The sequence below is a fragment of the Carettochelys insculpta genome, chromosome 20, assembly GCF_033958435.1.
Source record: "Carettochelys insculpta isolate YL-2023 chromosome 20, ASM3395843v1, whole genome shotgun sequence".
NCBI lineage: Eukaryota > Metazoa > Chordata > Testudines > Carettochelyidae > Carettochelys > Carettochelys insculpta.
The window spans coordinates 18,876,374-18,891,177 of record NC_134156.1 but is presented as its reverse complement, the minus strand read 5'-3'; the positions used below and the strand labels follow the sequence as shown (position 1 = coordinate 18,891,177).

The window sequence follows — 14,804 nt, the reverse complement described above, 5'->3', positions numbered from 1 at the left end:
TGTCTAACTTAGCTTCAAGTCTTGGTAGACAAGACAAATACATTATAAAGAGCAGGTAAGCATCGTTAGAGTTTTTCACTCTAGCCCAACCGGTTCACCCCAGTAAGGCAAGTGGAGGGATTTACAAACAAGCAAGCAAGCAAGCAAGCATTACTTACCTAACAGCTCTCTGGGTGGTACTGCTCTGTTGGATCCGTTGCATGGAATGTTCTGATATGGGGCAGATGAGGTGGAGTTTACCCACAACTCAGGTGATGAATAGTTGAAAGAAGACTGGTTATTATGGTCCTGAAGCTCTTTACACTGACCAAGATTGTCTTGAGGAGTGTTAAAATCTTCAGAACAAGCCTGGACTGAACTAGAGGAAATTCTTCTTTGGTACAGCGGCCTGCCTGGTCCTCTTGGTTCATACTGCAAGAAAAACAAAAAGTTCTTTAATTTCCTGGCATATGGGACTTTCCCTCCTACATCTCTCTTATAAATCCACTTGTGAAAGTGCCTTCAAATACTAGGGAAAAAAAAAGAAATTCCCATTGGTAATGATTATATTAATTGACAAAAACTGTTCATGGTAAAGGGGAATGATAATTAAAACTATGTACAAAGAGGGCAGAGTTAAGGTTGAGATTCCTTGACTAGTAAATACCTGAGATCTCAGCCTTAACATGAATTTTCTTTTCTACAGTCTCTCTCAATAAACATACAAATGCATACTTTAAATGTTTAAATAAGTGAGAATAGTATGAAGAGTGAAAATGCTCAGTTGCAATGCACAGAAAATAACTGGCAGGGTTGACCTACTTGAATGGTTTTCATATGTTTGGTATTAAAGGCAGCAGGAGATTTGCCATTGATTTTAATGGCAGCAAGACTGCGTTCATATCATGTTTCCAAAGTGTAAATAAAATGTAATATATTTCATTCAGATATTACATATGTGGATATTGTGTCTTGCCATGTGACTATTGTGGCAGAAAACTGTGCCTTTGTAATGGAGCCAGTACGTTGCTGCTGCAGTTAGTGGTTAAAGATCTCTGGATTTGTATCTTAAATTAAAGGTGAAAAAGCACCATATGGGCCTGGATCCTGAAACCTTTACAGGAGTAGCCCCACAGATCTAACAGAGAATACCTGGTCCTTATAAACACATGCAAAGCCAGATCTCTATTTAGCATAGACTTAACTCCATTATGGAACTACACAGGTTTTTCAGCCACACAAGATCTAGATCTCAAGTTATATTTTTGCCTCTTTAACCCTCTGTTGGTTATAAAGAAGAAAGGATTGCTGAACAGCTATGATGATGTTTTAGGGAAGAAGAGGTTCCCCTGGAACATGGCTCAAAGGACTAAGTCTAACAAAGGAGCTCTCAGCCTTTCCAGACTACAGTACTGTTTTCAGAATTCTGATTTGTCTTGTGAAACCCAAGCTTCACCTCACTTCAAAACTACTTGCTTACAAAATAAGACATAAAAATACAAAAGGGTGACAGCACACTAGTACTGAGAATGTCTTACTTTCTCATTACAATACATAATAAAAGAAATAAACAAATACATTTTGGAGTATAACTTACAGAGCCGTGTAAAAAAGTCACTGTAAGACATTTTACCTCATACCAACTTCACTAGCTGTTTCCATGTAGCCTGTTGTAAAACTACAAAAATATCTAGATAAGTTTATGTATGCTCTGGAAGAATCTGTGTACCCCAGAGGTACCAACACCTGACTGAGAATCACAGGCCTCTGCTACCTCAATCACCAGGTTCAGTGAGTGGAAGGCAGCAATCAACCATATCGGAACAATGGTGGTGGCACATATAATTCGCCACATTATTGTGAGATGGCATTGTAGGGAATAACCGTGAGTTACTGAAAAACAACATACTGAAAAACAACATACTGAATTTCACATTAATTCCGTAAAAGACCCAGTCACATGCAAGAAGATGCCTGCTTCTCATGAAAAGGAAATGCTTCTGTCTCACATTCCTGAGGAAACATGGGCACTTACACATTATATTATTCTATGCAATTAAAGGTAATTTAATGTAAATATTTAAAATAAATACAAAGTGTTTATCAATATCTATTCAATATTTTGGTAAAACGTTTGTATGATGGCATAGAAAGTAAAGTTACTGTTTGTGGACAACACTGAACTGGGAGAAGTTGCAAGCGCTTAGGAGAACAGGATTAGAATTCAAAAGAAGCTTGACAAACTGGAGGAATGGTCTGAAATAAGCAGGATGAAAGTTAAAAAAAAAAAAATTTCTATTAACATTAATAGTATGAGTGCAGCAGCAAGACCAGAGTGCTGTACCTAATTCAGTAACAGCCTGGTCCCACTTGAGTCAATGGGACGATGTCTACACTAGAGGGTTTTACGGAGCGTTCACACTAAAAATGCTTTCTGTTGACAGAACTCGGCACTTTCATTGACAGACTTCTGCCTCTCCTCCAGGAGGCAGAATGGCTTTCTTGACAGAATCTGTTGACAAAAAAGCCAAGTGGATGCTCTCGGGGGCCCTCTGTTGACAAACAGGGCTTCAGGGTCATCGAGCAACCCCGTCTGCTGTGCTTCCGGTTGGCCATTCTGCCTGGAGAGTGGATGGAAAGACTAGCCACTCTCTGTTGACAGAGCAGATTACTTTTTCAATTCACTTTTGTTTGTGGCCACAATCTGTCGACAGAAGTTTTGTCAGAAGATATCTTCCAACAGTAACGTCTGCCGATAGATCGCTGTAGTGTAGACATAGGAGTTTTGCCATTGACTTCAGGGGATGCGGGATTCATCCACAGGATTCAACACCTGATCAGTTACATATGTAATATGCAAATTCTCACTGACATCTCAAAGGCTATGTCTATACAAGAGGGTTTTGATGACAAAACCCAGGGAGCATTCAGAATCCCAAGGCGTTCGGTCAGCAGTAAATTGACAGGACACAGTACTCTGTTGAAAGCCTTATCCTGCTCCCCACAAGGTATAATGCCTCTTTCTACGGCGACTTGTTGACAGAAAGCTGGTCTGGCCATCCCAAAGGTCCCTTCTGTTGACAGACAGGGCTTCCAGGACACTGGGCATCCCTGTCTACTGTGCTTCTGCTTGGACATTTTGCCAAGAGAGTGTCTGGGCAATCTGGCTGCTCTCTATGAACAGAGTGGATCATTCTCGTGATCTGCTTGGCAATTTGGCTGCAATCTGTTGACAGAAACTCTTCTGGAAGATCTCTTCTGACAAAAACTTCTGCCAACAAATCACTGTAATCTAGACATAGCCAGAGAATTCAGATATTTTTTCTATCATAAAAGGAGGCTATACAGCAAGGTATAACAGATAAAGCAAAAAGAAGGAAGGTTGATGCAGGTTTTTTGCTTTTGTTTTAATCCTTAAAGCAGGAATTTGATGAGTATGTTTCAGTCAATCCTCCTCTGGGGCTTCAAAAAAAGAACCTGATACACAGAAAATTTAAAACCCACTTGTTTCACCTACAAAAGCTCATGACCTACTACATTTGTTAATCTGAAGAAGTGGCCTTACCCATGAAAGCTCATTACCTAATAAATAAATAAATTTGTTAGTTCTTCAAGGTGCTATGGAACTGCTTATTTCTTGTTTTTGAAGCTAGACTAACATGGCTACCCCTCTGAGACATAGCAGATTTAAGTTCAACTTAAATGAATGCATTAGATACGCCTTCTCATTAAGTTTTTAAAATTATCCATTTACAATAACTTTTATTATTTTTGTGAAAATGATGAAAACCAATTTTATTTTTATAATGTCTTTAGTACAACATACAGTGCCAATTTCTTCAGTTTAATTTAACAGTAACAGAACTGGCAAATTGGCAAATTCTGAAATTTACTAACTTCAGTGCTCCCATTATTCAGGACAAATATCACTATGTACAGCACACACTTAGATGGAGAGTAACAGAGAGGAAGCCGGGCTAGTCTATACACTATCAAAACAAAAAGCAGTCAAATAGCACTTTAAAGACTAGGAAAATAGCTTATTAGGTGAGCTTTCGTGGGACAGACTCACTTCTTCAGACCATAGCCAGACCAGAACAGACTCAATATTTAAGACACAGAGAACCAAAAACAGTAAGCAAGGAGGACAAATCAGAAAAAGATAATCAAGGTGAGCAAATCAGAGAGTGGAGGGGTGGGGGGGAAGGTCAAGAATTAGATTGAGCCAAGTATGCAGATGAGCCCCTATAGTGACTCAGAAAGTTCCCATCACAATTTAAACCATGTGTTAATGTGCCGAATTTGAAAATAAAAGCCAGCTCGGCTGCTTCTCTTTCCAGAATGGTGCGATTATTCCTCTTCAGTAACACACATACCTTTAGGTCACTGACAGAATGCCCCATTCCATTAAAATGTTGACTAACTGGTTTGTGGATCTGGAGTGTTTTGATGTCTGTTTTGTGCCCACTGAAGGCACTTTTGCTTACTTTATGGCCATTCTTGGTATGTTCCTACACTGATCCTTTTCATCCCTTGAAAACAATTTCTAGTTAGCACATGGTACCTTCTGACACATTAATATTTTCTGTAAATACTTTCAATTTCTCCACTCTGCCTTTCCCTTCTAGTGCCCTTATCCTTGCTGATTTTTTAAAAACATATGAAGAAAAAGGCAAAAGGAAAATAGAACATTTTCAAAGTTAAAAAAGTACCCTTGAATTTAAAAACCTTGTCAGCAGTTTATCTCAAATTCCACGAACACAGAAGAATGAGCTATTCTTATAGGGAAAAGCTACAATATGAAATACTGTATTTTCAAGATCCAAAGACAAAGAGAAGTTACTCACTTGTGTAGTAACGATGGTTCTGCGAGATGTGTCCCCGTGGGTGCTCCACAGTAGGTGTCGGGCTCGCCCTGGTGCTGCAGACTGGAAAATTTCCAGCAGTCTCCGTCGGGTCGCGCATGCGCCGATGCGCACCGGTCCTTCGCGCGCTTTCGGCCACGTGCGCTATCCAGTCCCCTCCAGTTCCTTGACCAACTGCCCCGGAGGCTCCTGAAAAACATCAAATGGAGCTCCAAAGTGGGGAGGAGCGGGTGGGTAGTGGAGCACCAGGAGTCAGTCTGTTTTCCGGAGGGGCTTACTTCTGTCTATGTAAAAGGCCAACGCCCTCCTCACATCTAGTAGGTGCAGCCGCGCCTCCTTGCTGGAGTTGTGAGGCTTAGGATAAAACGAGGGTAATACTATTGGTTCATTAATGAGGAACTCTGAGGAAACCTTTGGAACGAAGGCTGGGTGTAATTGTAAGATCACCGCTTCCTTTGAGAATACTGTGCAGGGCGGCGTTGCCATTATTGCTGCAAGTTCGCTGACCCTGCAGGCTGACGTAATCACAAGAAGGAAGGTTGTTTTCATGGTAAGTAACCGGAGGGGTACCGTGGCCAATGGTTCAAAGGGTGGTCCCAACAGTGTGTGGAGGACCAAGTCTAAACTCCATGACAGTGATAGCGGTTTCCGAGGGGGGTACAGGTTTGCCAGCCCCTTTAGGAACCGTGTGACCATAGGATGGGCGAATATGGTTGGCCCTTCCTCTTTGTGTTGAAACGCTGATATAGCTGCGAGATGGACCTTTAGTGAGAATAGGGAGAGTCTGTCTTGTTTTAGCTCCAGGAGGTATTCTAGAATTACAGTTGTAGGGACGTCCAGAGGAGCTAACTGCTTGGAAGAGCACCAGGAGATAAATCGTTTTCACTTCTGCGCGTAAGTCCTTCTTGTGGAAGTCCTTCAACTGCACTCCAAGACTTGTTTTACTCCCTCCAAACACGTGCTCTGTAAGGTGCTGAGCCATGGATTAGCCACGCCTGTAGGTGGAGTCCTTGAGGATGTGGGTGCACTATGGACCCCTGAGCCTGCGTGAGAAGGTCCGGCACTACCGGTAAGGGGAGTGGCAGGCAGCATGACATGCGCAGAAGCAGAGGAAACCATTGCTGTCGGTCCCAGGTTGGGACTACAAGCATTATGCGTGCTCTTTCCCTTCTGGCTTTCTCTAGAACCTTGTGGATGAGTGTTGTGGGAGGGAACGCATAGAGTAGAGGGCCCTTCCATGGAACCATGAAGGCGTCCCCCAAGGATCCCTGTCCTATGCCTGCTCTGGAGCAATACTGAGGGCATTTCTTGCTGTTGTGAGTGGCAAACAAATCAATTTGGGGAAACCCCCATTTGTGAAATACTTGTCGGAGAAGATCAGAACAGATCTGCCACTCGTGCATGAGCGCAAAGCGTCTGGTTAGTTGGTCCACCTTCACGTTGTGGACACTGGGTAAGTACGAGGCTTTTAGCGTTATATTGTTGACAATGCACCAGTTCCACAACCGGACTGCCTCCGCGCATAGCGCACGGGATGTGGCCCCTCCTTGTCGATTGATATAAAACATGGTGGAGGTGTTGTCGGTATTGATCCCGACTACTTTGCCATGCAGGTATTTTCAAAAGCGTCTGCACGCATTGAACACTGCTCTGAGTTCTAGTATGTTTATGTGCAATGTCTTTTCCGCGGGGGATCATAGCCCGAGTTACTTTGTTGCCGATGTGCGCTCCCCATCCTATGTGGGATGTGTCTGTTGTAAGAAAAATCACAATTTCTGGTTGGTGGAAGGGCACCCCTACCAGTAAGTTCTTGGGATCTGCCCACCATGCCAGCAATCTTCGCACCTCCGTTGTGGGCAATACTGTCCTGTGGATGGCATGGACTATTGGTCTGTAAACGCTTGCCAACCAATGCTGCAGGCTTCGCATATGTAGCCTGGCATTTTGTACCACAAACGTGGTGGTCGCCACGTGCCCCAACAGTTGTAGACATGTTAGGATTGGCACTTTTGGGCTGTACATCATTACTTGTACCAGAGATTTGATGGCACAGAAACGGGGTTCGGGTAGGTATACTCTTGATGTAATAGAGTCTAGGCCTGCCCCTATTAACTCTATATTTTGCGTGGGCTCGGTCTTTGATTTCGAGAGGTTGATAACTAGGCCCAAGGAGGCGAATGTGTTTGTAGTGACTTGTATCATGAGTAGGACCTCTACCTTTGAGACCCCTTTCAGCAGGCAGTCATCCAGGTATGGAAAAATGAACACACCCTGCCTGTGTAGGTAAGCTGATACTACCACCAGCGTTTTGGTAAAAACTCTGGGCGTCGAAGAGAGACCGAACGGAAGAACTCTGTATTGAAAATGCTCCCTCCTGCCTACTTTGAAGCAGAGAAAACATCTGTGTGCTGGGTGGATTGTTATATGAAAGTACGCATCCTGTAAGTCGAGGGCTGCAAACCAGTCTCCATCGTCCAGTGCAGTGATTATGGAGGCAATTGTAGTCATCCTGAAACGCTGTTTGTGCAAATGTCAGTTGAGGGCCCAAAAGTCCAGGATTGGCCTCCAGCCTCCTGTCTTCTTCTCTGTTAGGAAGTATTGTGAGTAGAAACCTTTCCCTTGGAATTGTTCTGGTACTCTCTCCACCGCCCCTATAAACATGAGATGGTCTACCTCCTGTTTTAACCTTGTCTTGTGAGAGGGGTGCTTGAGGAAGGACTGGGTGGGAGGTTTCTGTGGTGGTAGCGATTGGAAGGGAATCGTGTATCCCGTGGCTATAATTTCCAGTACCCATTTGTCTGTTGTGATGTTTTGCCATTGAGAATAGAACGGTTTGAGCTGATGGTGGAACATGTGCTGAGACTGGCATTGAGAGATGGTCTTGATATTGCAGTCCTCGACATACACGTCAAACTTGCTGTCTCAGGGCTTGCCCTGAGGGTGCGCGACCCTGCTGGGGACATCGTCTGGGGGCCCTATACTGTTGCTGATGTTGGTGGCGCCCTTCGTCATAGCTCCGTTGATATTGTACATGCTGTGGTTGATAAGTGTAGTGCCTTTGTTGGGGATAAAACTTCCTCCTCCTGTATGGGGGGGTATGTATGTCCAGGGTCCTAAGTGTGGCTCTCGAGTCCTTGCTGGAGTGTAGAACCGAGTCGGTTGAATCTGCAAATAACTTTTGTTTACCAAATGGAACATCTACGATTTTCATTTGCAGATCTCTGGGAATACCGGACGTCTGGAGCCACGATTCCCTATGCATTACCACTGCTGTGGCTGTGGAGCGTGCTGCCGTGTCCGCCACATCCAGGGCAATCTGAACTCCTGTTCATGAGGCCGCGTAGCCCTCCTGGATGATCGCCTTCAGCACCGGTTTCTTGTCCTCTGGAAGGAAATCCATGAGGGAGGTAAGTCTGGGGTAATTGTCGAAGTTGTGGTTTGACAGGTGTGCCGCATAGTTTGCCATTCTCAGTAATAAGGTAGAGGAGGAATAGACCTTCCTGCCGAACAGGTCTGATTTCCTTGCATCTTTATCTGACCCTCCTGATTTATACTGGGGTGTCTTGGATCTATCCTGTGATGATTCGACCACCAAGGAATTTGGCTGGGGGTGGCTAAACAGGAATTCCATGCCCTTGGCTGGAACAAAGTATTTCTTATCCGCCCTCTTATAGGTGGGATGGAGGCCGGAGTCTGCCATATGTTGGTGGCTGATTCCATCTAGTGGGATAGCGATCTTGGATGAAGCCGGAGGTCTCAAATTTTTCAGGAGTTTATGATATTTCTCCTGCACCTCTGCTATTTGAATGTCCTGTGTGTGTGCTACCCTCTTGAACAGCTCTTGAAATTGCTTAAGGTCATCTGGGGGGCAGGGGGGATATCCCCGGGGACAACCGCCTCATCGGGGAGGATGAAGAGACGTCGCTATGATATACCTCCTCTAATTCCTCTGGTTCCTGAGTTTGTTCATGTGCTTGCTCTTTCAACAGTTCTGAAGGAAGGTCCAGGGACTCTGGACCAATTTCCACCTGGGAAGGCTGTGTTCTTCTCACAGAGTGAGGCTGTGTGAAGGGGTGTTGGCGAGGTGTGGGTGGGGATCTACCCCTGGATCTGGACCCCCTGTGCCGGTGTTCAGTATGGTAAGGACGGCCATGACAACAGGGGCAAGGGCCTGGTGATGGAGATCTGGACCACGATCGGAATGTGTACATATGGTGCCTAGAAGAGCGTGACCTCCGTGATGACGTTGACAATGGCGGAGATGTTCTGTGATAGTATTCATAGGGATCCGTACTGGAGATTGGTGAAGGTTGCCTAAGCCAGGGGAATGGTGGTTGAAGGAACGGGGATGGAGGTCTGAAGCAGGCTGTTGGAGTTGCTGCCCGGTGTGCTGTGTCTATCTCGGGGGTGTGGGGGGGGGAGCTAGGCGATAACGGCAATGCGATGACGTCCGGAGATGGGCTACAGTGCCGGGTTTTGGCTTTTGCTTTGCTCCATCCCTCAGGAGCAGGTGCCGCCCCCTTTGGTGCCGGGGACCTCTGCACCGTTGTCGGTGCCGTGCTCGGTGCCGCTATGCACAGTGCCGCGCGGGTAGCTTCCTCCAGCACAGTTGGGTCCCATGCCGGGTGCCCTTGCTCCGGTGCCGTCAGTGCTGCAAGGCTTGGTGCCGTGGAAGTCGGTGCTGCCGATTCTGGCGCCTGTGGAGCCCTCAGTGCCAACTGCTTAATGGTCGGAGGCCCCTGCACAGCTATGTGCACTGCAGTCTTCCCACTATGAGCAGCCAGCGGGTCAGGGCCCTGTGCTCTGCTCGTCCTGCTCGCGGATGTTACCGGCAAGGATCGAGCTGGGGAGAGCTTCTTTTTCTTTTGCACAGAGGTGGTTAGGGAAGCCGCCTTCCTCTTGTGTGACCCTGAGGGCCCCTCTTTGTGGGGCTTCTCCGATGGTTCAGGTTGGAGGGCCTTATCAAATAAAATCATCTTCAGCCTCATTTCCCTGTCCTTTCTGGCTCTGGCTGTAAGCTTAGAGCAGTGAGGACACTTGTGTGGAACGTGGGTCTCCCTGAGGCAACGAATGCACTTGCTATGCCCATCTGAGGCAGGCATGGCCTCACGGAATGACTCACATTTCTTAAACCCTGGTGAAGACATCTCTGCCCAGGCGTTGAATGTTGATAGGGCACTTAGCAGCTAATCCGTTCTGGAACAGATAATGTTCGCAGCCTTTAGGATAGCGGACCGCCTAAGGCGGCTGCCTCTGTCCTCTCTTCTCCCCCTTTCCTCCTTCTCTCTTTCTCTCTCTCTCCTTTTTTTTTTTTAAAACTATATATGCATCTAACATGGAACAGCTTCAACAGTGTTAAATAAACTATCAACTAATAACTATTAACAGTAATAAACACAGTTTATCTGTCTCAGGCGTTGGAGCTGGAGCGGATTCCGTCTGCAGCCGTCGGCGGTTGAGCAGGAACTGGCGGGGACCGGATTGCGCATGTGACCGAAAGCGTGCGAAGGACTGGTGCGTATCGGCGCATGTGCGACCCGACGGAGACTGATGGAAATTTTCTGATCTGCGGCGCCGGGGCGAGCCCGACACCTACTGTGGAGCACCCATGGGGACCACTCGAAGAAGAACCTCTTGCTAGCATTGGGGTGACCCTATCTCCCCCTGCCCAAATATGGGACAAGGGGAATGATGCCATCCCAGCCAAAACAAGATGGATGGTCACCCTACCCGTGAGTCAGGAGGTGGCTGTCCTGTGGGGGACCACCGTGCTGTGGCTCCAGCTCCCTGCTCCCACAGCTGAGGAAAGCTCGGGGGCAGCCGCACTGCTGTGTGGGTCCAGCTCCGACTCCCCTAGCCAAGGGAAGCTAGGGGTGAGGGCAGCCATGGCACGGGCCCAGCTCCCAGCTCCCTCAGCAGGGGAAGGTTGGGGGCAGCTGTGGCGTGGCAGGGGAGCTGGTGGCTACCCCAGCAGAGGGAAGCTGGGGGGTGGGGCAGCCATGGCTGGGTCTGGCTCCCCCAGCCAGGGGAAGTTGGTGGGGCAGCCACACCACCGTGGGGGAGCCAGGGAATCTGGGGAGCATCCACGCTGTTGCACAGGTCCGGCTCCCAGCTCCCACAGCAGGGGGAAGCTTGGGGTGGGGTAGCTGTGGCTGGTTCTGGCTCTCCCTACAAGGGAATCTGGGGGGGAAGCCACGCCACTGGGGGGGAGCCAGGGGAAGTGGGTAGCAACTGGAAGAAAATATGGGGCCATTAGCCCCTTTGACAAAATAAATCAGGATGCCATCCTTGCATCCCAAATATGGGACTGTCCCACCGAAACTGAGACGGATGGTTACCCTAGCTAGCATAGATATATTTTATTCATTGTGATTCAAAGCTGAAGTATAAAACCACAATTTTCCTCCTTAAAAATAGAGACAGTACTTTGGTTAAAAGATTAAGGTATCATCAAAGATCGCATCAATAATTGCTTCACGCTGTACTAGGCTGGCTGTCAAAAGTACACAAGCGATGGGAAAATCATAAATGAAGTAAGTACAGCAGTCATCTTCATTTGGTGAAGGAGGAAAACAGACACTTTCATTAAATGTCAACAAAAATTAGCTAGGTACATATGAATGAAATTTCCTGTTATGTCCCTCAGCTGCTAGCTACTATGCCGTGCACAAAAAGCGAAAAGAATGAGATAGCTAGTGAAACAGAGAAAATATCAACCTAATCTCAGCCGCTATGATTTACAGGAGAAACACCACTTTGCTTCCCTGACATTGCCTTCTCTTTGGAAGTCCAATTTTTTAAAAGCACCAGAAACTTTAGAGCAGTGGTGGGCAACTTGTGGCCTACAGGCTGTATGTGGCCCATCAGGGTAATCTGCTGGCACGCCATGAGACATTTTGCTGATATTGACTGCCCATAGGCACCATGCCCTGCAGCTCCCAGTGACTATGATTTGAAATTCCAGGCCAATGAGAATTGCAGGAACTGGAGGCCAGCAGGTCCCTGTGGTCTGCCATTTCCCACAGCTCTCATTGGCTAGGACAACAAACTGTAGGGGCCAAACTATGAGAGCATTGCTCACATATGGTCAAAGTCAGCAAATGTCTTGCTGCCTACCAGCGGATTATGCTGATGGGTTGTATATGGCCCAAGGGGCACAGGTTGCTCTCCACTGGGTAGGGCCTGAATCAAAAGACCATTCAAGTAAATAGAGCTTTCTCCAAAGATTTGAAATTTCCTGGGTCTAAGATAGAAAAGACCTATTCAACAATGCAACAGATGTGGTCACTGGAACGTCATTGGGACTGACAGCTGATGTACTGAAACACCACAAAGCCCACTTTCCTGTCCTGATGGGTGCCCCTCAACTCTGTCCTGCTGAGCCACATCCTCAGGTTTCCTCCAGCGCTAACACAGAGACAGGGTCATAGCCCTCTGAAATATAATAGACTGCATCTACACTACAGTGATTTTTCAAAAGATGATCTTGACGCTGCTTCACAACAACATGACTGTTACAGTATTGAGCAACAACAGATCTCAAAGCAACCCCTCTGAGGTCAAAACAGGAGTCAAATTAGGCTACGTCTCATTGCCCTATCACTGTTCTGCATCTTCCTCACTATGACCCTTCACCTCATTGATGGCAAGCTTCCAGATGGAGTGAAGAGTATCTATAGAATGAATACATCTATCCCAAGACAAAGCTCCTTGTATACCATGCAGTGGTTATTCTACAAAACATCATGACAGACAAATGGGTACTGGAAATTATAGCCACGGGATACACGATCCCCTTCCAATCACTACCGCCACTGAAACCTCCAACCCAGTCCTTCCTCAAGGACCCCTCTCACGAGACAAGGTTAAAACAGGAGGTAGACCATCTCATGTGTACAGGGGTGGTGGAGAGAGTACCAGAACAATTCCAAGGGAAAGGTTTCTACTCACAATACTTCCTAACAGAGAAGAAGACAGGAGGCTGGAGGCCAATCCTGGACTTACGGGCCAAGACCAGAAGAATCCCATCCTCTAATGACTTCAACATTAGGACATATTGTGTGTAGGCTACTGAAAGGATAGCCTCTATTTTAAAACCTTGGAAATGGAAAGGTGGATTTAATAATGAGCATTTGGAGGTTGGAATGCGAAGTTCAGAACAGATAACAAAAGTTGGGAGAGAGTCATGGGAAGGTTCGGATACAGAGAAAGAAATGAATGAAGCAAGAAACTAGTAGAGTTTGTTATGGAGCATGAGATGGTGATCTGCAACACAAGATTCCAACAAAAGGACTGTAGGAAGTGAACATGATTTTGATAAGAAGAAGATGGACAACATCAGTACAGCGGTGCTGAACTTTGCAAGGAAAGGATATAGACTTGGACCATATACTAGTGCTTGCAAACATTAAGGTGAAACTCATGAGGAAATATAAGACACAGTTAAAGAGAAGAAGAGATGTGACAAGGCTAGGTGAGGAAGAAATAGGTAACGCGCACAGAGCAGCGCTTGAAGAGAAGATTAGGAATGCGGGCACAGAGAAAGACCTAGATAAGAGAGTTGAAGGGATAGCCATGGCGAAAGAAGAGGCAATTGAGCAGAATGATCTAGAAGAAAAGATCAATAACAAGTGGATTACGCAGGAGACGCTGAAGTTGGTCCAAGAGAAGAGCACTGAAGTTCAGAAGGGATGTTTCCAAGACAGTGGAATAGCAATATTGAGTGAAATGCAATGAGGTAAGGAAAGTGGCCAGAAAGGATGAGGCAAAATGGTTGGAGGAGCAGTGTGAAGATATAGAGCGGTATTATGGCAAACGTAAGACCAGGGAAGTGTATAATATGACTAGGAGTATTAATAGGAAGTGGCAGCTGAAGCAGATGGCAATCAAAGATGAGAATGAAGAGGTGCTCATGAACAAGGAGAAGGTTGTTCAGCGATGGACAAGATATTGCTCCGATCTATACAAAGCACATTTGGACCTGAGTGTCTCAGAGAGACTGATCGAAGAACTGAAAGAGATATCTCCACTGAGCATCGAGAGCAAGACCGATATTTCAAAGGAGGAAGTAGAAAGAGCAGTGAAACGACTAAACAACAACAAGAGTCCTGGAAATGCTATGATCACAGGAGAGATGATCAAATATTGCAGGGGAAGCATGATTCAAGAAATACACTGGCTATGTAATATAGCATGGAAAAAAAGGAAGGCACCTAAGGAATGGATCAGATCTGTGCAAGTGATAATACACAAAAAAGGAAGCAGACTGGAGTCAAGAATTACAGAACAATTGCCCTAACAAGTCATCTAGGCACTTTTTCCTGAAAAAAATTAGGAAAAAGAGAACTTTCAAAATCGGGGCCTTCTTTCAAAGGAACACCAGCTACATGGCTATTTTGAAGTTCAAAAACAGAACTTTTGATGCGGCAAGTAGCTGCCATTATGCAAATGTGGTGCTGAATATTCATATCAGCACTTCATTAGCATTTTCAATCCCCTGCATTTACCTGTCCCTTCCAAAAGGGAGGGGCAGTGTAGATACAGCCTCAGAGGCTATGTCTACACTAGAGAGCTTTGCTGACAGAAGGGGCCTTCTGTCAACATAACTCAGGGAGTTTCTGCACAGATTAAGTGTTCTGTCAATAGTCTCGACGGAACTCTGCATTTGTGTCGACAGTGTTATCCTATGAATATTTGAGGAGTAATGCTTCTCTTGACAGAATTCTGTCGACAGAACTGCAGTGTAGACACTTCTGTCATCAGAGGGGGCTTCTGGTTCACTGGGCAGCCCCATTAGCAGAGCTTCTGGTCAGCCATTCTGTCCACAGAGGACAGGGCAGTCTGGCTGCTCTCTGTAGACAGAGCAGATTGCTCTGTAGACCTGCTTTTGTGTGTAGATGCACTCCATCAAGAGAGTTTCTGTTGACAGATGTTACTTATGACAGATGCTTTTCGAGTACA

At 46.1% G+C, this 14,804-nt stretch overlaps 1 protein-coding gene across 6 annotated transcripts in view; it reads right to left on the bottom strand.

Moving 5' to 3' along the window:
* Positions 1 to 14,804, bottom strand: part of HELZ (helicase with zinc finger) — a 207,137-nt gene that overhangs the window by 13,108 nt on the left and 179,225 nt on the right. For all 6 annotated transcript variants that reach the window (XM_075014565.1, XM_075014569.1, XM_075014570.1 and 3 more), the window contains exon 30: positions 159 to 411. In XM_075014565.1, coding sequence (XP_074870666.1) covers positions 159 to 411 — 253 coding nt within the window. The remainder of the gene's footprint in view (positions 1 to 158; positions 412 to 14,804) is intronic.